At 38.5% G+C, this 21923-nt stretch overlaps 4 protein-coding genes across 6 annotated transcripts; 1 reads left to right on the top strand and 3 right to left on the bottom strand.

The window, feature by feature from the left end:
- Positions 1–3255: 3255 nt before the first annotated feature.
- On the bottom strand, positions 3256–7515 carry LOC135643709 (mitochondrial phosphate carrier protein 3, mitochondrial-like). Of its 2 annotated transcripts, XM_065161028.1 has the most exons (6): positions 7011–7514; positions 6011–6372; positions 5861–5904; positions 4010–4224; positions 3711–3835; positions 3256–3614 (listed from the first exon to the last, which is right to left on the bottom strand). In XM_065161028.1, exons 1-6 carry the CDS (start codon positions 7326–7328, stop codon positions 3542–3544), a joined length of 1137 nt encoding a protein of 378 aa, XP_065017100.1. In that variant the 5' UTR covers positions 7329–7514; the 3' UTR covers positions 3256–3541. The 2 variants fall into 2 exon arrangements, with proteins under 2 accessions (XP_065017100.1, XP_065017101.1); XM_065161029.1 differs by lacking the exon at positions 3256–3614 and having other exon boundaries at positions 3915–4224; positions 7011–7515.
- A 1343-nt stretch (positions 7516–8858) lies between these two features.
- On the top strand, positions 8859–12787 carry LOC135643710 (F-box protein FBW2-like). The gene is made up of 2 exons (XM_065161030.1): positions 8859–9204; positions 12082–12787. Exons 1-2 carry the CDS (start codon positions 8864–8866, stop codon positions 12623–12625), a joined length of 885 nt encoding a protein of 294 aa, XP_065017102.1. The 5' UTR covers positions 8859–8863; the 3' UTR covers positions 12626–12787.
- Positions 12788–15700: 2913 nt separating this feature from the next.
- Positions 15701–18430, bottom strand: LOC135642579 (uncharacterized). The gene is made up of 3 exons (XM_065158834.1): positions 17593–18430; positions 16189–16417; positions 15701–16102 (listed from the first exon to the last, which is right to left on the bottom strand). The coding sequence occupies exons 1-3, from the start codon at positions 18363–18365 to the stop codon at positions 15938–15940; spliced, it is 1167 nt and encodes a 388-aa protein (XP_065014906.1). The 5' UTR covers positions 18366–18430; the 3' UTR covers positions 15701–15937.
- A 1321-nt stretch (positions 18431–19751) lies between these two features.
- Positions 19752–21568, bottom strand: LOC135642324 (aspartic proteinase nepenthesin-2-like). Of its 2 annotated transcripts, none has more exons than XM_065158376.1 (2): positions 21282–21568; positions 19752–21204 (listed from the first exon to the last, which is right to left on the bottom strand). In XM_065158376.1, exon 2 carries the CDS (start codon positions 21138–21140, stop codon positions 19863–19865), a length of 1278 nt encoding a protein of 425 aa, XP_065014448.1. In that variant the 5' UTR covers positions 21141–21204; positions 21282–21568; the 3' UTR covers positions 19752–19862. The 2 variants fall into 2 exon arrangements, with proteins under 2 accessions (XP_065014448.1, XP_065014449.1); XM_065158377.1 differs by having other exon boundaries at positions 19752–21171.
- Positions 21569–21923: the final 355 nt, after the last annotated feature.

Genomic DNA, 21923 nt, shown 5'->3' with positions numbered 1-21923 from the left:
TGATCGATAAAAATATTATAGAATAAATTAATAAAATGAATACTCATGAAAGATCTAATTGACTCAATCTAATATTTATAAGAATAATAATTATAAATAATATAAAATCTTCCAAGATAAATTTAAATATACTGATGAGTCTTTAACCAACATATTAATGAAGGTATGATAACACTATAATATCACATCCATGGCTTAGTATAATGACACTCAAGAGATTCAATATAACATTCTCGGTAATTGACAATGATGCAAAACTTAAAGCATTAGATATAAATATAGATGAACCATAGTTCATTATTAGTTCTATTCCTCCTTAGTTTGACCTATTTAATATTTAATATAATATTAATAAGGATAAATAAGATTTGAATAAACTAACTAATAAGTATGTTCAAATAGAACTAAGATTAAGCTAAGAAAGATCTTATAATTTTTTACTATTACTCAAGGAGTTGATAATAAAACAAGAAAGTTAAAGCATCATTCACCAAATAAATTTATCGAGTTTGAAAATATTAAATAGACTAATAAAAAAATCATAGTAAAATATTTTTTATGATAAGAAAGGACATATAAAGAGGATTATATTAAATACAAGACTTTATTTTTAAAAAAATATAAACTTCATATTTATATGTATTTAGATAGTACTATTATTGATATTTTTCTTATTTAATTAAAATTATTTATTTTTGCTATCATATTTATATTGATATTTATGCATATTATAGTTGAATATGATAATAGGATTATCTTAACAAGATTAATTACAAGAGTCATTATAGGCTACATTAGGAAAGATTAATAATATTGTAGTATATAAAGATGAGTATGACATTAATAATATACAATCGCTATAACTCACATTGATAGTTAGACTTATTATAATATTATTATATTTATTAGACTTATTCACTTGTTTTAAAAATTCATGGTCATGTATAAAATCTTTTCAAAATTTTAGAATCCAATTAGGTAAAATTAAATTTTAAATAAAATTTTATTTTATTTTATTATATCTTACTAATTAATAGAGAAAGTGAGAGGATGTTAGATTATATGATGATATTTAATTAGGTAAGATATATTATTAATCTAATTAGATTTTGATTATGATTATCGATCAATAAAAAATAAGTTTGATTATTATAAGATTTCTTAGGATATAACAGGATGTAGAGACTCTTAATTATCATCCTAGGCTCTCTAACATGTCTATTATGTAGTGAAGTGCCTGCAATGACTTCTAATTTCTATAAAATGTTAGATAAGTTACATGGTGATAGAATAATAGTTATGTTGACAAGTTAAAGGTTTTTTTAATTAAATGATCTTATCTAATTAAGTAAAATATATTATAAATTTGATTAGATTTTATTTATGATTATCATATAATAGAAAAACATCATATATTTTAATGGAAGTGACTCACCTAATTACTATCCTAATCCGGGATAAAACATCATAAATTAAGATTATAGATCTAATTTTAAAATTTTAAATTCTATATATTTATAGATTAGATAAAGATTTACCAAATGATAAAGGTATAAGATATTCATCTATTATTATTTAATTTTAAATTTAATTTTATTTATAATAAAATATAATTATAATTTTTTATGTTTACAACAAAATAGAGGATTTTTCTCAACAGAATAGAGAGGCTTCATGAGTAGGGCAAGAGCATATCGCTTCGCTTTTTTGTCGCTGGCCAAAGGCAAGAGCGAAGCTTCGTTTTTCTCACTGCTCTAATATTATGATGGAAAGAATAGAAGATAAGAACAATGAAAAAGCTTAAATACATTAAATTGTTCCGAGAAAGGATTTTCCTTATGATTTTCATTAAGAGAATAGAAAGATTTCCTTGTATAGTTGAAAAAATCTTATCTTCTATCAACAATCATTACTCTTATATCAAGAACCACTACTACCAACATTTTCAACATACACGATAGCAAAAGCCTTGAAGAGTTTACTGACTTGTAGTTTAAGTCATTTCTGTAAAATGTTAGATAAGTTAAATAGTGATAGAATAATAGATATGTTGCCAAAGTTAAAAGGTTTTTTTAATTAAGTGATCTTATCTAATTAAGCAAAATATATTATAGATTTAACTGAATTTTGATTATAATTATCAGATAATAAAAAAAAATAATAATAAAATTTTGTAGGAGATGATCTAGGTAGGAGAGACTCACCTAATTACCATCCTAGTCTAGGATAAAATGTCAGAAATTAAGATTATAAATATATTCTTAAATTTTTAGATTCTACTATGTTGTGTTTATACAACAGATAAAGATTTACCGAATGAAAAAAAAGTACATAATCTTGATATTCACCTATTATTATTTAGTTTTAATTTTAATATTAAAATTTTTATATAATAACAATATAAATATAATTTTTAAGTTTACAAAAATTAATTTTTCACAACCAATGCTACCAACATTTTCAACATACACAATAGCAAAAGATTTTCTTAGCTAGCATGGGAGCATGGACATGGTGCGGCATGAGCTGTGGTGTCTGCTTCCACTCTCATGACAGGAAGTCAAACATCTGATCATTACACGTAGACTAAACTTGTGCAACATTTCCTGAAGAGAAGGAATCATCAGCCTCTGCCCGTGAAGTTTTTATATCTATTTTGTCTCTGTCTTATTATTTATCAATTATTGAGGAAGGTTTTATTACATACACAAATGGGTTGAGGAGGCCAACTTTTTTTAACTTTATTATTTGTTCTTTTGGAAAACCCGAATGAATCAAACATTCTTAAGCAACTTCTCCAAATATATTAGAACCTAGAAGAAAAAGCAATAAGCTATGCATGACAATATCTCTCTCAATAAATCTCAAAACAACATAGATTGATAAATACGTTTTACTTTTTTATTAATAAATAAAATAATTTGACGATGAATCTTTGACGCCGATGATAACATTTCCCTGTCACGAAGTGAATGATTAGAGTCCAAATCATAGATACAATGTCTCATATTGTAAGGTAAAATTGCAATGTATTATAGCCTAATACACTGTCGTTAATAGAAAGAAAGTTACATCAAATAATATAACATACTACTTTCCACCCTCAATCTTAAAGCTAACTTTCAAGTTAAAGAAGATCAGAATTGCTTTACCAGGATTTTTTATATGACTATAAAAATATTTGTATTCCTACGGAAATCCATCTTTTTGGCTGAAGAAACACTTCTGCATGGGAACCATAAGTTGCTAAATACATGAGAAACATATTTTCTTAGCAAACTTTATAACGAAAACAGATTACAAAGGTTGGGAAATGAAAGTAAACATCACCTGTTCTAGCAACTCTTCGCAGGTCAAGGTTACAAAGACCTCGTGCTCCATCTTATTTCTCACTAATCCTTGCTTTGGCTATGATTTGAAAAGCCACCTTAACATGTTTAAATTTCTCAGGCTAAGAGATGGAAAATCAAAAGCAAGCAAAGGGTTGTTCTTTTAAAGAATTACACTTCCGTATGAAGTGGATTAATTTCAGAAACATATATCAAGCAGTAGATTTAAGCTCAGCAAGCTCTGGAGAGGGAGCAGCGGCAGGGGCAACTCCACCAGTTGTAGGACTGCAGAAAAAGAATTTTTAGGAAAAATTAATTGAAAAAGAGGAACTAATATCATAGGATTTTCATGGTAGCAATGTTATAAAATAAGTTACTTACAGGCCAACCATCACTTTGAAAGCATCATAAATTCCCCACTGTGCTCCAGTAAGCGTGCCAATCATGACGATACGCAGTGGAAGCCCACGTGTAAACAGACCCCACACCCCAAGTTTCTTCACAGCCTGATTGATGAAAATGAAGAGATCAGTAAATGTTGAAAATAAACATGTCGGGTTCTTAATGTCTCCAACATCAGACTACCAGAAGTGGAGTCCTTCACAAGATGATGACAATCCGTCATGTAGACATACTAGGAGGAAAGAGTCACAGGATCCAGCAAATAACGCAAGACTTACATCACCAACAGTGGCACCCTTAGCATTGTTAAGAAAAGAGACAAGGTTGTCAGCCGGGTGGGAAACAATAGCACAGAATACTCCAGCAATATAACCACCAGCAAAACTCACTCCCAACTGGAGTGGTTTGCTACATTGGTCCTTTGGTGTTGGAATTGCATATTTGTAAACCATCTCAACAATAGTCTCAAATGAAGCAAATTTCATCATAGTATCTGCATAAGCAATTCAAGTTTATGTTTGCAATTAGAAACACTTCATAACCCTTATATTAGATAATTGAAAAAAATAAATCAAAAGATAATACTACTTATTCTTTCATTATTACTATCAAACTTCTATCGTTATTTTGATAAAAAAATGAACCAATGAACAGCATAAAAAAAGAGGAAGTTAAACTTGACTTCCCCTTTAAAGTTATATCACATACATCTGAGCTATGAAAAATAAACTGATTTCGCAGCTGCCATATCAACAGTTTTCAGCAAAACACAAGATGCCAGTTCATCATTTCCTTAGTCAAAATATTTCTGCTTCCAGTTGGTGAGAAAAATCAATCTATAGAAAATGTAACTAATATTCTCTCATTCCAGCAAGGAATACATATGAAAGGATATGAAGTTAAGCAAGATTCAAGTCTTGTAGTCTATAATTTAACTATGACCCCAAACTTGAAAAGCATGAGCAAGAGAACTTTGCAGAGGATTCCAAATATATGCCACTAGAAATGAGTTGAATAATGATTCCAGCAATTGGTCAGACAACATAAGACCAAGTTTTCAGAAACTACTCAGATAGATTGATTAATGAATAATAAAAAAATGGAGATATAAAAAATGACTACGTACATTGTTTTCTTTACTTATTTATAATGGATAATTCATGAGTTTATCATGCTTCCCACTTTTCAAAGCAAACCATCTTATAAGCTTGTATGTTTGGTAAACTAGCAATCACAAAAATTGTACTCTCTATGAAAATGGTTCTTTAGAAGTAGCTACGAAAGACAAAAACATCTCCTACTCTTTTGAGCAAAACAAATATTGTTGTAATTATACTCCAAAATATCTATTAATATGTTCACACACACACATGTATTATATAAGAACACAAATGCAGTAGTCTCAGTAAAATCTCATATCTCAAGTAACTACATTTGCAGACCATTTGACAACAAAATATCAAGGTTGCCCCACTATGAAAGTTATCCTGGCTTTGTCTCTGGAAACACAATGATAGCATCATCATACAGAGAGATTAAAAATAGAAAAAAAAAAGAAATGGCAAATAGTCTGAAGTTTCAATGTATACAAACCTAACACATCAGTTCCCTTTTTCTGAAGCAAGTAAATGTGGTTTGAAAATAAGACAAGCAACTGACAATGAAGTTAGAGACAAAATAAAATGATGTTAGAAAGAAAATATAGATAACAACATATTCATACCATGTTCACATTTCCCCTAAAGAAACGTATATCCTCTTAGCTACATAGCAATTACTTACAAGCATACAAACAAGAATAACATCAATATATTCTGATATTACATGATAAGAAAAGTTATTCCACTGAAAATACACATTTCTAATAAGATAAGCAGCACAATATATTTTGTTGTAATTCACACATCAAATTTAAACTTTTAGTTTCATGGATTTAGCATATTTCTGTACTATGATAGTCAAATATATATACAACAAAAAGTAACAAGAACGACCGCAAAATCCGTCCAACTATTTGGGTTAACTACCCATACTTCTCATGTATCTGGAAACATGGATCACAAAAGTAATTACAACAATATATTGATCACTTGGCAATAACATGATAGCAGATAAGAAGAATTACTTACAAGGAATCTGACGCCCCCAGAGAGGAACAATTCCCTTGTACAATCTACAAAGCAGAACATCAGAGACTAGTCAATTCAGAATCACAAAAAAATTTCAAACAACAATCTAATACATAAGCAAAAGGAAGAAAGAAAAGAGAAGATACATACCCCAGAGCACCTTCAGATTTGACGAACCTAGGTAACCCATCGCTCAACCCCCTAGCAAACCCTGGTTGTGTCTGTACTCGCACCTTCACTGCCTCAAAGGGGCAGAGAGCTACATCAGCAATCACTTCAGCAGATGCTGACCCCGCAAGATAGATAAGAGTCTTATACTTGGAAGCAAATTCAGGCCCAGCAATATCTGAATAGTACTTCTTGAAGTACTCATAGAACCCAAACTTGCATGCCCCCTGGGCACTGTATCCAAGCAGTGTAGGCACCCAGCCCCTGAAGAAACCTCTGAACCCTTGTTCTTTAAGCAAAACACCAAAACCAGAAGAGATGCTCTTGTACTTTGCTGGGTCGATCTGAAATTTCAAACAAGCATTCATCATCAAATAGATATATCCATTATTAATTACATTCTAAAGTTGAAACTAGTAGATCAGAGACCAAAGGGTCGAATCGACATTTACTCATGGGCAATCTCTATGGTCATCAAACAACCCATTGAACACAAATTTCAAATCAGAGATCAACCAAGAAGCTCAAGCAGCATCCTAGAAACAGGAACTCACGAAGAAGATAAGTCACATCGAAAACCACAATGAAAGGGTTACCAAAGTCCTTTCAACTTATTCCTTTGATGTATGAATTAACACATATTATCTGAAAATAGATCCACGAACCAGAAACCTAAGTTCCAAAACCAAATTACATATTAAACATGACATAGGACTTTGCATACTGATCAACTCAAAAGGGAAGCAAATCCGTAATGATGGCCAAAGCATACAAGGAAGAATCTGGCAACAAAAGAGAAATGTCAGTAAAACCTAGGTCGACAATCATAATAAGCAAAGGAAAAGACTGAATTACATGAAATAGCCAATATAAAAACATCCAAGAATTCTACTGAACCAGATCCTTTTGGCCGCCATGAACCACAAGATCTGCGACTTAAACCCCGGATCTCAATGCCAAATGATACAGCCCAGGACCTCACCTGCATGTTGCACTTAACGAGGTCGAGCGGGGTGACGGCCGTGTGAGTGAGGCCGCAGCTGGCAATCCCACCGGCGGTGCAGGCGGCGTAGAACATGGGCGAGTACATCTCGATCTTCCCGGGCTCGCTCGGCGCCTGGATGACAAACGAGCCTGTCGGAGCGCCCCCGCCGGGCGCCGAGGCGGGAGGGGCTGGCGAGGCGGGGGTGGCCCTCCCAAGGATCTGCTTCAGGCCGAGGGTTCTGGAGGTCGGTGAGGTGGGGGAGTAGAGGAAGCTGGGGAGGAGGGATCGGCGAGACTGCTCAGAGAGATCCATCATCGACGCTTAGGGTCTTCTTCAATCGCTCCTCCCGCGACGGGCTTAGGGTTTGGATCGACGAGATTGGACGCAGAAGGGGAGGATGAGAGAAGAGCGTCTTCCCCTCTTCTCTCTCTCCAGCAGCCTTTTTGCACTACACCGAAGACAGCGGAGCAAAGGCTGCATAACCGGCCGTGATGCGCCATTCTTTGGGGCAGTTCCTATTTCCAGAACCTCAGATGACGAAAACGCCCTCATATTTAATGTTTTCATTTCCAGTAGAACTCCTATACGTCCCACAGGCCGGCGTAATGATGTCATAGAGTTACCTGAGAGCCATCATATGTCTCCAATGAGATAAAGATACGAGAGCGAGTGTCGTGGTAACATGTAAGGAAAGTTATAAGGTGTTGAGGTGGCCAATAATGGCGCGGCCCAAGTTCCCGAGGTGCTATGCCTGCGTGTCAGGCGAGCAAGTCGTCGCTTGACTCGTATCACAACGGGGTGACTTGAAGAAGAAGAGCGTTGATATGGGAAAGGAACGAGAACTACTTGACCTACCCATTTGATTACTCATTTGTATGCCCTACTTGTGATTGGAAGCAGAAGAAAGGTATTCTTTAGGTAACTTATGGATTACGACATTTTAGAATTAAAAAGAAATGAAACCGAGGGAGAGAAGGGTATTATAGGAAATAAAGACTTGTTAGTACCCAACGACTGACGGTCGCCTTCTTGAAGAGGGCCCCGCGAGTCAGAGCAATGCTCTAGCTACTGGTTTAATGGCTCACGGTCACCCGTCTCACATGCGCGTAACCGACGTTTGGGTAGATATATATTTTCCGCTGCAAGGTGGGAGCGCCATGTGACATATTTTCGACAATATACTTAAGATCCTTATTTACAATTAATAATAATAATAATAATATATTATTTATATATTTAACTTTTCAATATACTGGATTCTGCATAATAATTAAATCGTCTTTATTCTGTTCCCTTCTTAGTCTGACAATTTATATTCCATTGATCCAAAACAATACTTTATTTTGTTCCATATACGACTGACAATATGTTGGTTTCACTCTTTATATTAATATCCATCCTCATGATATTAGACAAAGTTGACCGTTCTTGGTTTACGCATGGGACTATCATTAACAAAGGGCTGTAACAAACTATCCAAAAATAACGACATGCGTACAAAACAAGATGTCCATGTTTACCTGCATATTATGGCTTGCCACAAGAGGCAATATGATAGCATCGTGTCGGAAGACAAGTGGTGCTCTTCACGTCCGACCGACCCACTACTTGATCGTTAAACCGTGCTGTGTCCACATCTGGGAACAATACAGAAGACCCCGAATTGCACCGATCTTTATGATCCGACACAAGACAAAATACACTAGCAATTTAAAATAGAGTAGAGGCCGTTCGATCGGAATAGTTAAACACGCGTCGCCTGTTCGGATCACGCTGGGTGCCTCAATAAAGAAGCAGCAATGCTACCCACAGGCCACAGGCCTCGTTCAAACGAGAGAAGCGAGGCGCAGATGGAGAAGTGGGTGGCGGTAAGTAGCGGAGGAGGAGGGGGCGGGGGGAGGTGGAGTCGGTGGGAGGACATGAACCCGGAGGTGCTGGCGCTAGTGTTCGTGGGGATGCCGGCGGACGTGCTGGCGCGGACGTTTCCGTTCGTGTGCCGGTCGTGGCGGGAGGTGATGGCAGGGCCGTACTGCTGGTCGGAGATCGACTTAGACCAGTGGTGCCGCCGCGTCGACCGATCCGACGTCATCAACTTCGTCGTCCGTCGCCTCGTCCGCCGCAGCAGGGGCACCCTCCGCCGCCTCTCCGCCTACCGCCTCAGCAACACCGGTTTCGTCTATGTCGCCACATCGTAACTCCCCTCTTCCCTCCCTGATATTTTCCTGCTTTCTCTCATGTATGAAACATAATTGATAATCTCTACCCCATCTGTTCTGGCTATTGTCGTCCATGGAACGCAGAAGTTTCTGCTATGAAGCAATAGATGTCCCCTCAAGAAAAGTGAAGCCAATCGATGCTTGGAAACGTTATTTAGGGTTACTCTCTCGATGTTTTTGTCGTCGTGAGGAAGCTTTTGATGGTTCATTTGTTCTATCATTTTTGCCTTGTAAGATTTATTATTATTATTATTATTATTATTGTTATTGTTATATATATATACATACACACACACACACACACACACACACACACACACACACACACACACATATATATATATATATATATATATATATATATATATATATATATATATATATATATATATATATATATTCTTTTTTTGATGGTTTAATGGCGTCTTCAATGATGATTTGGACCTTCATTTTGTCTAATATGTGGGAACGACTTGTTTCAGTTCATTTTTACTGCTTAAAAATGGCTATCTTATTTTCTCTACTTTTTTTCTTTGAAATTAGTTTTATCAGTTTTGTCTTAATGTTTCAGAGTCATAGTGATTGATTAATCTGCGGTAAGGTGAGGATTTCTCTATCTGCAGAGTAGTGTTTTTTGTGTTTATCTTAGTACTCATTGGTAGTTGAGTGCTTTCTTTCGTCAGGGTTTAGAGCATAGATTTTTGTAGGAAACTGTGCTGATATGATACCTGCTACGGTGCTACCCTTTGCATTGAGATGCTGCTACATGCGTACACAAGTAGAGATACTATACGACATTTTAGTTTTTTTTTCCTATGGTTAACATGAGTGTAGTAATAAACTAACTCACTATATCTAAACTTCAAAGAGGATTGCTGAACATATTATATTTTTCTGGATTCTGTAATTTTGTTTCTTTTATAGTGTTGTTACTTGTATCCTTTTTTATCTCTTATTTTCATAGTCTAATGAACTGTCTCAAGATGCAGGTGGAAAATTAGCTTTTTCCATTTTTACAGCATGTGAGACATCTTTTTTGTTCATATATTTTACATTCTGCTTAGTCCTTGTTCTTGCATTGAAATGAAAAATGCTTGCCATCTGTTCTATAGATTCACACAGGTGTTGTCTGTTTTGTGTATGTCTCTTTATTTTGCTCATAACGCATAAATAAGAAATATTGTTATAGATTTCTGTCTAAGTAACCACATCTAATTTTATATTCACACTGACAAATAAGTTAAATATTTACTAGAGGTATGTCAGTAGTTACTTTGGAGCAAAAGGCAGCTGAAGAAGATTTTGTGTATGGGTTTTCTTTTGTGGTTAAGATGTCATTTGTTTATATCCCTTATCATTGTTTTGTCTAATGAGTTACTTTAAAATGATGGGTGTAACTTTTTTTTATTCAATGGCCTGGTGCTACGCTTTTCTCTAGGCATTATGTTCTATTGTATTTTTCATTTGTGTGATTCTCAAAATGTTTGATCTGTTTCTAGCGTTGGATACAGATAAAAAGACGTGCATTTTATGACTTTTTTTTGTCAGTAAGTACATATTTTGGTTTAACTGCTTTAATATTGAACGAGGATCACAGGAATTATTGCAGATATAAATGTAATTAAGTGAATATTGCTACAGACTAAACAGCTTAACTTCTAATAGGAACATTATTATTCAAATCTGTAATCTTGTGTGGTAGCAATCTCTAGTACCGTTTCCCTGTTCTTGGTTCATTTTTGTGGTGTGTCGCTGCTGTTATGCTCCAAGTTTGTTCATTTTCTATATTTACCATCTCAGATTGTTAATAAAATTAGTCGGAAAGTATTATTTGTCTAGCATGTTCTGTACCGACTAGGAGATAAACAGGGAGATAGTTCTGGTGGCACAAGGAAAGAAAAGCTGGTTTGTATTTTGGCATCCTTGTCTCTACTTCATTAACACCTCTGTTCTTTAATTTTCATTTATCTTTATAGGTTTTTGAGTTGTTTGAGGTGCTAAAATAGTACAAGCATGTCAACCGAACTTTTTCAGGCTTTTTTGGCTTAAAGTAGTGAATTTGTGGCCCATGTTTGACAATGATGACTTTACAACATACGTTATAAGAAAAATAATTCATTAGGTTTTATTTTTTATTTAGTTTCTTTGGTTTGAATCTACTAGGTGTTTTAAGTTTATCAGTCTAAATATTGTGCAGGGTTTTATACAGGTGGAGGCAAAGTGATGACTATTGTTTGAGGCATGAGTTTAGTATGTTACCTTAGAATATTCTTACACTTAAGGCCATGGCATGAGTTTTATGGGTTTTGTATGCACATGCATTGTTTAGCGCAGGAACAGCAAAGTGACAAGTTATTCCTTAAAGTGTGATATGAGGTCCAAGATAGAAATTATCTAGGCTAATTTTTTTCTAAAGGTTGTTTAGCCTTTTGATTTAGTACAGATGTAGTAGTCATCTGCATATGATTGTGCATCTGAATTTGGTGAATACGGATATAGCACAATTGAGGCCCTTTTTGGTTTTTGGACTCATATATGATATGAAAGTCCCTAGTTTCGATTCATGAAATCTTTACTACTTTTTCTCATCCTTGGCAAATTCCACAAGAGGGTGACTTGAAATTGAGGTCAGTGTACAACTGTTGTAGTTATGTAGTTCCACTTACCTGTGAGATGAAGGTGATTATTTAAAGTCACGGCACATGTATAACCTTTAGTTATTGTAAGTCTTGGTATGCCCCTATGCTTTTTCATGAAGTTTAGAAACTGTGTAATTTCCATGTGTGAGACTCGCTCTAATGACTAGACTGGAGCTAAGTTGATTTAGATATTGTTTTTTTTTTTTTTTGCAGTGTCAGGTTCCTTAGCGTACTTCAAATACCAATGAGTGATGTGACTGACCAGATAGTGGAGAAGCATGCAGAATCGTTCTCAACTCTGACTGTGTTGGACATTAGTTACTGTCTGAAGATCACCTCCAAGGGCATGGAAGCACTGGGGAAGCACTGCAAGGCTTTAGTTCAACTGACGAGGAATATGCCTCCACCAGAATTTGAGACAACCCAGGATGATGGTGTGGCTGCCAAGGTGGATGAGGGGGAAGCCATGGCTATAGCCAACAATATGGCTGGGCTAGAACATTTAGAGCTTGCATACGGGAAGTTCAGCCACCATGGGTTGGCAGCAATTTTGACTAACTGCACAGCTCTTAAAATCCTTGACGTCCGTGGGTGTTGGAATGTTAAGATGGAAGACAACATTGAGGCGATGTGTGCCAAAATCCAATCCTTTAGAGATCCCTGGGAGGATGATTATGAGTTTAGTTCTTCGGAAGATGAAGGGGACAACAGTAGTGCTGAAGACGTGGGACTAGTGGATTGTGATGCCTCTGATTAATCAGATGATGACTGAAATGGTAGTTTGCCTTTTTGCCCAATCTCGGTACTTCTCTTTAGCCATTTAGTTATGCTTGCTACAACAGTATAGACCTTTTTGGTCCTTTGGGTCATGCTTTCACTTGAACAATAGAAAAAATTGAAATTGAAAAGAAAGTCTTTTTAGAACATGAAGAGAGAATCTAATCTGAATGTTCTGTCTCATTATTCAAAGTCATGTTGGTATTAAGAATATCGCGGTGTTTCTAGATCTATGTCATGGACAATCAAGAAGAGTGTCTGGATTTCTTGATTTTAGCTTTCTATCATGCAGATATATGATCCTGAGATGAAGTTTTGTGGAAAGTCATGTATTTAGTTGTCTCCTGTGAGATGAATGTATTTCGGCTACGTGTGTTTTATTCCCTGAATCACTTCATGTTTGTCTACATAGCAAATGCTTTGGTAATTCACAAGTTGATGCTATTGACACCAAATATTCCACAGAACTCTTCAATTAGCATTCATAATTACAGCCATGGTCCTAATGCTAGCTGCAGATGAATAGTAGTGTTATCTGACTTTAGATTCATTGGTCAGTACCTTGAAGAAATTAAATAGAACTCTTTTCTTCATTCTTTGATTCTGCCAATAGTTTTACAATTTGTTTTATAGTCCAAGTCTTATTTCAAGAGTTAAATCTCTTTATGCACATATCACCTTTTGTTCCATATCTGAATAATCTCCTCAACTTAAATCTTTTTGCTGACTTCTTATATGCTCGTCTTTATATTAAAGATACAATAATAAGGGTTATAGCATCTTTATATTCTGATTTATCTGTGTGTTTTAATTCTTTTCTTCCTTGTCTTGTTTTTGTTTGGACTACTCACTAAGCTTTACCTGCTTTGACCACTTATTGAAGGTTCTTTTAGCCTTAAACCTGCTTGGTAAACCTATTTATGCAATATATTCATCAAAGAACACAGAATACTTTGCAGTTTCTGAACCATTAATAACTTTTAGAGCTTTGATAAGGTCCCAAGATAAAGAGGAATGTATCAAGATTTGTGCTGGTTTTATTGAATACCTCTGTCTTTCTGGCAGTTAATATTTTTTATTATTCTGAATATTATTGTATATTATTGTTTTTGGATACAAAATACAGTTGTTTTTTTGTGTGTTCATTGTTTTAAATATTATAGATTATTAGGGTTTTACTAAATTCTTTTTGTTTACATCTTAATACTACAAAATTGGTTTTTGAACTTTCTATTTTTTTTTGAAAATATTAATATTTTTATTACTACTTTATGTAGATTTTTTAATATTTTTTAACTTCTATTATGTTAACAATGTTTCAACATTTTATAAATTAATTAATATTTTTAATTTATTATTTAATAAAGAAATAGAGAGAGAAAAATGTCTGGACTATGGTTGTTGACTATACAAATATAATTATAATATATTTTTATTTAATGAAGATACTCTACAAAAGGTTGGCTTCTCAAGAGAGTAGGGAGGGCCCCAAGCAAACAAATTTTCATCATTGTCATCAGCATCTTCTCCATAACTAAACCATCTCATGGTGCCTCACTTACCCATATCTTGGTAGTATTTTACATCAAACAAGAGATCGAGGGATCATCTTTTAGATGTAAAGTTGTCCATGGAGCAATAGCCCAATGAATAATGCCTCCTCCTTGCTTTGCTTCAAATAACATCTACAGTTTCGTATTGTCTTTGTTTATTGTCATGCAAATTTAATAAACTAATTATGCCATGAAGATTATCAATAGCTTAGCATATTCTTCTTGTTGCTTTAACCAAGCTAGAGGATCCACAATCTTAAAGATAATAAAATCTTGTGTGATTACCTCTGCATGTTTATATATATATATATATATATATATATAGAGAGAGAGAGAGAGAGAGAGAGAGAGAGAGACATTGATATTTTATACATGTGACACAGGTATGCTTTGATGGAAGTTTCAGCTGTCACTCTCCCAGATGCTGTATGCGACCACTGACTTCCGGCTTTACAGTTAGTGATTTGGTTCATGTCAGAGAAAAAAGAAGGGAGGTATGTCGCATCCTTGTGTAGGGCTTTAGCCAAGCATGTTTTGTTGCATTTTCTGACCTGAGAAAAATAGGGCAACAAATGGGACTCTCAGTTGGTGCTCATCGAAGCAAACATCATGTCAGCAAATATACAAAGATTGGTCAACCTTGCCAACATCAGCACCACAACATTTTCTACAGGCTTATCATCCCTACTATGAACCTTTCGTTATCTCAACAATGTCTTCATCCTACAATCAAAATCAAGATGGTCTTCCTCACGCCTTCCTCGCAATAATTCTGCACTCGTCTCATCATTAATTGCTGACAAATAACCTGACGTTATTTGCAAGTGTTGCTTCACATGATTTCTAGAAATCACGCCGAATAAGATCATATGAATCAACAGCAACCGAGTACAAAATGCAATGACTCGCACACCATCATTAATTACCCTCCAGATAGAGTTGGGTGCCGAAGGACATCAAACATAAAATGCTTTGTGAAATTTCTTGTTTTGTAACATTTAAGAACAGAGACTGAGGATAAACGAGAGAGTCGTAATTGCCCACTCTGTTCATACAGTAGTCTAATCAAAACAAGTTCAATCATGTCCACCCAAGCATGCCTCCACCATTTCTAACGAACAGGAATGCAGGTGGGAACTGTTGGCTTATAAAGAAACCTTTGGATGGGAAATGGTGCAAAGACGACTTTTTGAGAGAAAAAGTAGTTCATGACAATAGTTAGAACACACCCTTTTTACTCTGGGCTTCTGAATACTATGACCCTATAACATCGAGCGGGCAACACGCAACTACTGTGAGAGCAGAAGTTGGAATATAGTATGGTACAGATGCAGAAACCAAGACCGAAAGAATGATTGAATCAACTCAGGAGTTCCTAAAAGACATATAAGATGCCAAAGGTTCTCGAGACAAGTTACTGCTTCCCATGTGAACATCCATATACAAGCACATGGGACATACTCTCCGATGATAGACTTGTTTGGGGACTGTACAAGTGAAACTGTGAGAACATGATACTTGAAATTACTCTGTGAACTCAAATTCAGATCATATACATGAGGAGTTATGTACATCTCTCATTTGTGAGCAGAGCATGGTGTTTACATGTGACACCAAATGTCTGATGTTGTAAGCTTCTCTCTTAGTTTCCGACTCAGGTGGGTGATTCCCTACCCGGTCGCTAACTTGGGCACCGGCAGTCTAGTAGCTAAATGTACAATTTGTGTAAAAGCTGGAACTTAAACATCAGTGTCACAGAGCTTGCCATGCATCTGGTTCTGCACAGCTTTGATAGCAGCGACTCGAGCTGCAGTGGCTGCTCTATTTGCAGCAGTTGCTGCCCTGGTTACTTGATCATCGACCTGCGGAATAAGAACAGCTTTCCCCGCAGCCTTCCGAGCCGCCTGATCCATCGGAACATGTTTGAAATTTTAGATTGTAAAATGTATCAGAAGATAGCAAAGGTCAGTGAAACTGAAAGCGCGCATACTTGAACAGCTCCCTGGACAGCAGGGTCGGATGGGGGGAGAGAGTTGTTTAGGACTCCACAGTCCCAGTTTCCTGATCTTGTCTCACCACTCCGGAATGTGTATAATCCAAAACCTTGTTTCTTGCCCTCATGCCATGAACCTTCATAGCAGTGACCATTAGCAAAGTGATATACTCCAAAACCATGTATTTTGTCACCAAAATACTCTCCAGAATACTGGTCACCATTCCTGCAGCAACAGAAGACCTCGATCATTAGGACTACACACCAGATCTAGCAATCGAACAGAATACTCTAATTTTAGACCAAGTCTAGGTTGATGTTTCACTATGTAAAGCTTGCAGTCAATATAATTTCAGAATTATCTCTGAATGGTTCCATATCACTGAAGAACAAAAACCGACTTGAGAACTCAGGAAGTTACTTCCGATGATAATTACATGATCAATCTAACAATAACATGGAGAATGAGAAACAATAAGATTTGAAATCTTTTCACCGACAGAACAGCTAAACCAATCTTCAGGTGCAGATGTGTATTTTTGTCTAACATGAGGAGAAAAATATAGAGCTTCTACGTTGGTGAAGGAGCCAGAACAGAGTTCAATCCTGAAAATTTGTGGTTACTAAGAGAGAGAAAAAAAAGATAAAATGTCCTTCAAAATATTGAAAGTGACTGCATCTTGTTTTATAGCAAACAATAAGACAACAAACTACATGACGGAAAAAGCTAGAAGCCTGCATCTAGACATTTGCAGCATGGGAACCAGAAAAGCCATCCAATCCACAAACATTAAAAATGTCACTGTAAGCATAACTTCATTAACCTAATTTGATGAAACCCTTTGGACGGTTGTCTTGCGTACTAGTTCATGCCCTCGCCCACAAGTTTCTGAACATGACTAGCAGCAAGAAATAGCCAATCTTGTGCCGGTTCATATCTTCCTTGACAGATTTACAAACCTGAATAAGTTTAGAACAACTTTTATATTCTTGTTGGCTGCCTTTGTCGTTCTTTGTCTAAATGCAATTGGGACATCTACAGGAGAATTTTAGTTCATATGCTTTCATTTCCATATAACTCAAACATCAATCATGAGATTAACCCAATGGAAAGACCAGTTAGAATTATGAGAATTACGTCAGATAGACAAGCAATATACAGTTCATATTCGAAACTTGAACCGGTCGAACTCTTCTACCACCTCCACACTCCACTGTTCCATTTGTTAGACTCAACAGACCAACAATTTCCACATCAACTACGGCAGTGTTCTTCTTTCACACTCCAAAGTGTTCCCCAGAGAGTAATTAAGAACAGTCAACACTAATAATGTGCAAACTATTTTGACAACTCTATCAGCAGCAGAAAAAATATTTTGCCAGAAAGAGGCTAAAAATTACCTGAAATGGTAACAGCCAAGGCCGTGCTTGACGCCGGCCTTGAACTCCCCGGCGTAGCGGCTACCGTCGGAGCACGTCTGCACGCCGACCCCGTGGCTCTGACCGCCGGCCCACTCCCCGGCGTAGCTGTCCCCGCTGTAGAACCGGTAAACCCCAAACCCGTGGCGGAGGCCGTGGCGGTACTGCCCCCGGTACCGGCTCCCCCGTGCCCAGGTCTCGATCCCGTGGCCGTCGTACTTACCATCAACCCAATCGCCCTCGTACCTCCCCTTGGCGGCGAAGAAGCGGTACACGCCGCTGCCGCTGCACCGGCCCAGGTGGAACTCGCCTTCGTAGGAGTCCCCGTTGCTGTAGACCTCCACCCCCTCGCGGACGGCCCTTCCGTTGGGGTTTTCCTTCTTCTCGGACCGGTGGCGGCCACGGCCGTCGTCGTCGCCGATGAACCAGTCCACGGAGGAGGCGCGGCGGGTGACGAAGACGCGGGAGCGGCGGGCGGCGAGGGAGGCGAGCGAGATGAGGGCGGCGAAGAGGAGGAGGTTTGCGAAGACAGGGGAGTCCAGCCTGAGGTAAAAGAAGAGGAGAAATACTAGGAGAGGGAGAAGGAGCAGCAGGTGGTGGCGGTGGCGATTCCGCCGGCGGCGGGGGCGTTGGGGCTTCTCCTCATCGTCGTTGGCCTCGGTCACGGAGAAGATGCTCTGGATGGAGGATCGGGCGACGGGGGACCGAAGGAGGGACGACTGCGTGCGAATGAGCTTACCGTTCTTCGACTCCATCTCGATCAACTCCCTCTGCAAGCCATGGCGAAACAGAGCAGAGCAGAGCAGAGAAACGGGAAGGATTTAAAAGGGGAACCGCTCGGGGAGAGAATCTTGTTGCACCCACCAACCGGTGACCAGATCTTAATTGCATGCAATATAGGATGTTTGGATCCGAAACCAACGGCGATGGCGCAGCTTGTAAGATTTGGTTTCTTTACAAAAAGTATATTAGATCCTCCACGCCAGAAGACTCGGTGGCGCTCCGGACCATCGGATTCGGGCATGATTGGTTGGTTGTTGGAGGCGGCAACGATATCGGATCTTAGATCCGCCTTCGGCACGTGCGACAGGGGTAGTTGCACGTGAAAGGGGAAAGCTGAGAGGTTTTCTTGGTCCAAAAGGTGACCACGGTGCAATAATTATGACCTCTAAGGGTCAAAGACTTGCCCCAACCGTGATAATTTATGATCTTTCAAATGTCCAAAAAGAATTGTTTCATTGGGTCTTTTCGATGTGTCTTTCTTGATTGATAATATTTACAATCTCGAAAATTAATTCCATATAATTTTTATATGTTATGGTCAATGGGATCAACTTGCATGTCGTACGTTATGTTCATATTCATTTAAGGAGTGACGATGGTATCTTCAATCAATTGGGTAGGTTTCTTACCTTTACTGCACATTGGAACATTGGTAATAAGGTTGACTGAATGCATTCACATGATTAATAGATTGTGTTCCGTGACTGTGATTAGATTGGAAGAGTAATCCTCACTCCCTTCAGTAGATTACTCTTCGAAACCTTCTTCCATTAGTAGATTACTCACAGTGGATTTCGTAATCCATACACTTTGGAGACGGGTGCATGACACAAACCTCACTCCCTTTTTCCTTCGGGCTCATCATCGTCTTCAGAGGTATCAGACGACACTGGAAGCGACTCCAGCAGCCAGTCTTTGGATGGACACTGGGGAGAGGATGGTCTCTGTAAGCTGGACCTGTGAAGAACATGGAGAATTTAGTCTTGCAGGCAGACTTGGAGTCATGATCGGCGCCAGCTTCCAGTCTTCGAACTACTTAACCCTAATTAATAGCTGGAGCTCCACTGTCTCACAGAACCATACCGCGTCGGTGACTCAGAGGTCAAACATCTGCCTCCTCATCCTTGAGATGCCGGTGAATATAAGCTGTGAGATGTCCAGTTCCGAGTGAATATAAGCTGTGAGATGTCCAGTTCCGAGTTACTTCATGTAACAGTCAGTTTGTCCATTACGTAGTACGCTGTTGGATTTAAGTCTTTCAGAGTTGGATTTATATTATGCAAATTATTTCATTAATAATTACACAATGTAATATTTCGAAGACTATTCATCAAATTTATTAACTGAGATCGACCACGGAAAAAAAATGATAACTTCATTAAGCATCAATTAATTACATTAACCACAGGAAGCAGAAGCAGCACATACAATCCCAAGGAACATATATATGCCCTATCTACAGAAGCAATTCACAGCTGATCACACTGGGTTGGCACGAAAGACAAGACTTCCTTCTTCAGATCGTAGAGTATCTGTATATTTTGTTGCTGGAAGTTGCCGAGGATGGACAAGCCACTGGATGCCATGATTGTTAGGCACAGCAAACCGGTGGTTGAATCCATGATCATGAAGTTCTGCGCCGGCAAATCCAAATCGGCTCCGTCAAAGTGGAACGTCAGCTTGGGAACCTCCACCGTCGACGACCCCGACGGCAGCGAGAAACAAAGGTCGAGACCGGTTTCGGATCCATCGGCAACCGGGAGTTGCATCTCAGACAGGAAGGCCTTCTTCAGCTGCCTGTATCCAGCGAGTTCCAAGTAGGTGATGGAGGTGCCGGAGTCGATGATCAAGCCGCCGGTTCCGTCTTCCTGCAGAGCGAACGTAGAGCTGGGGATTTGCAGGCGAGTCCCGCCCACTGTTATGCCTTCGAGGCTGACATAGTAGAAGGATGGCTGTGTAGGGTTCTTCCGTAGAGGTGTGGATCGGACTGCGGTTGCACTGAGATCAGCTAGTGAGCCAAACAGAAGAGGGCTCTTCTTGGATTCGTCTAAGGAGGTGAGGCAGTAGGAGAACTTCCCTAGGCCTAGTTGGGATATCAACGACAGCGGTCCACGACCGAGACCCACGAGACCCGAGGCCTGAGAGAAGCCGCTGCCTTGATTTGTGTCGCCGCAGCCGAAGGCGATGTTGGACACCGAAGTCGGGTTCGCAGTCCCAAACGTGAAGGTTTCACCTGCAAGAACACCTTGAGTCGATGAGGAGTCGCCATAAGAGTACAGGTACTCACAGCCGGAGGCGCCGCATCTGAAGGTAGGGAGAGCCTGGCACAAGTTGCTGGAGCATGGCAGCTTCGTGAACGTGGACGAGCTCGAGGGATCGAATACTGGAGTAGGTTGGCTGAAGCACTCCACGCAGGGCTTGCACTGCGTCCATATGAGGTCGCTCCCAGTGTCCATGATGGCCGAGAAGGCAAGACCAGGCGTGCCGATGGCCAAGTCCATGAGGAACTCGCCGCTGCCGGCGTGCACCGGAGCTTGGACTTTGTTGCCAGACGCTGCAGCTGTCAACCTTGCCATCCTGTGGTTGCTCCGCAGCGCTGCTCGTTGGAGCAGCTCAAGTTTTGAGAAGTTGCCATTGGAGTCCACATGGGCGAGCTCTAATCTCAGGCCATTTAGCTCAGAACAGGCTTCCGGAATCGCAAGAGCCATGATCGACATCAGAAGAAGCCATACTCGAATTACTCCCATCGTCACAAGCCTTGAAGAAAGCAATCAGGCACTGCAGAAGGCTCTTCTAATCATGAGGACATGACTAATTGATCTATAGATGTTAGTGCAGTTGGCTGGAAGAAATCTATGGAAAAGAAGTGTTGCAGACCAGAAACGTACCTAATAGAGTATGGAGTTGATCCATAGCAGGGGTTTGATGCTTAGTAGTAGTCTTATTGGATTCCTCTGTTCGCTTTTAGGTTTGGATAGGTAGGATATCAGTTCTGCACAACTCTGGGAGGTGTGTCAGGCATCACATAGAAGTTATTACTGTGAGCACTTGAAAGTGTTTATAGAGCTAATTAGATGGTCTAGATCGATCAGTGCTTTCATCTGATGGCACTTTGGAACATGAATTAGATTACAACTTAGCAGAAATGGCAGTGACTTGGGAAGAAGACGATACATACGCCACTAATTAAGGTTTGGTGAGCAACTAGGGAGGTGTTTGTTTCCAGTGCAAGAAAGTTGAGACTTGCAAGTCTCTTCTCATTTGATCGAGGTTTGGTGATCAATCAATTGTTGGATCACAGGCTCCAAATTAATTAACATCATCATCAACCAACCCACTAAGGAGAGGAACTTCTCACCTGTTGGAGAATTCAGGTAGATCAGAAGAGCTGTTCATCCAGCTGAGACTGATCACCCATTTATTCTCTCTTCTTTCCTCTTTCTTTTCCTCCGAGGAAGAACGGGGGAAGATTTCCTCCTATCCATTTCATCTAATAGGAAGTGAAATGTAGCAGATAGAAGAAGGAAACA

This window comes from Musa acuminata, chromosome BXJ3-7 (assembly GCF_036884655.1).
Source record: "Musa acuminata AAA Group cultivar baxijiao chromosome BXJ3-7, Cavendish_Baxijiao_AAA, whole genome shotgun sequence".
In the NCBI taxonomy this organism is placed as follows: domain Eukaryota; kingdom Viridiplantae; phylum Streptophyta; class Magnoliopsida; order Zingiberales; family Musaceae; genus Musa; species Musa acuminata.
Note: the sequence above shows the minus strand (reverse complement) of the source record. Positions and strands in the feature narration are given on the sequence as shown.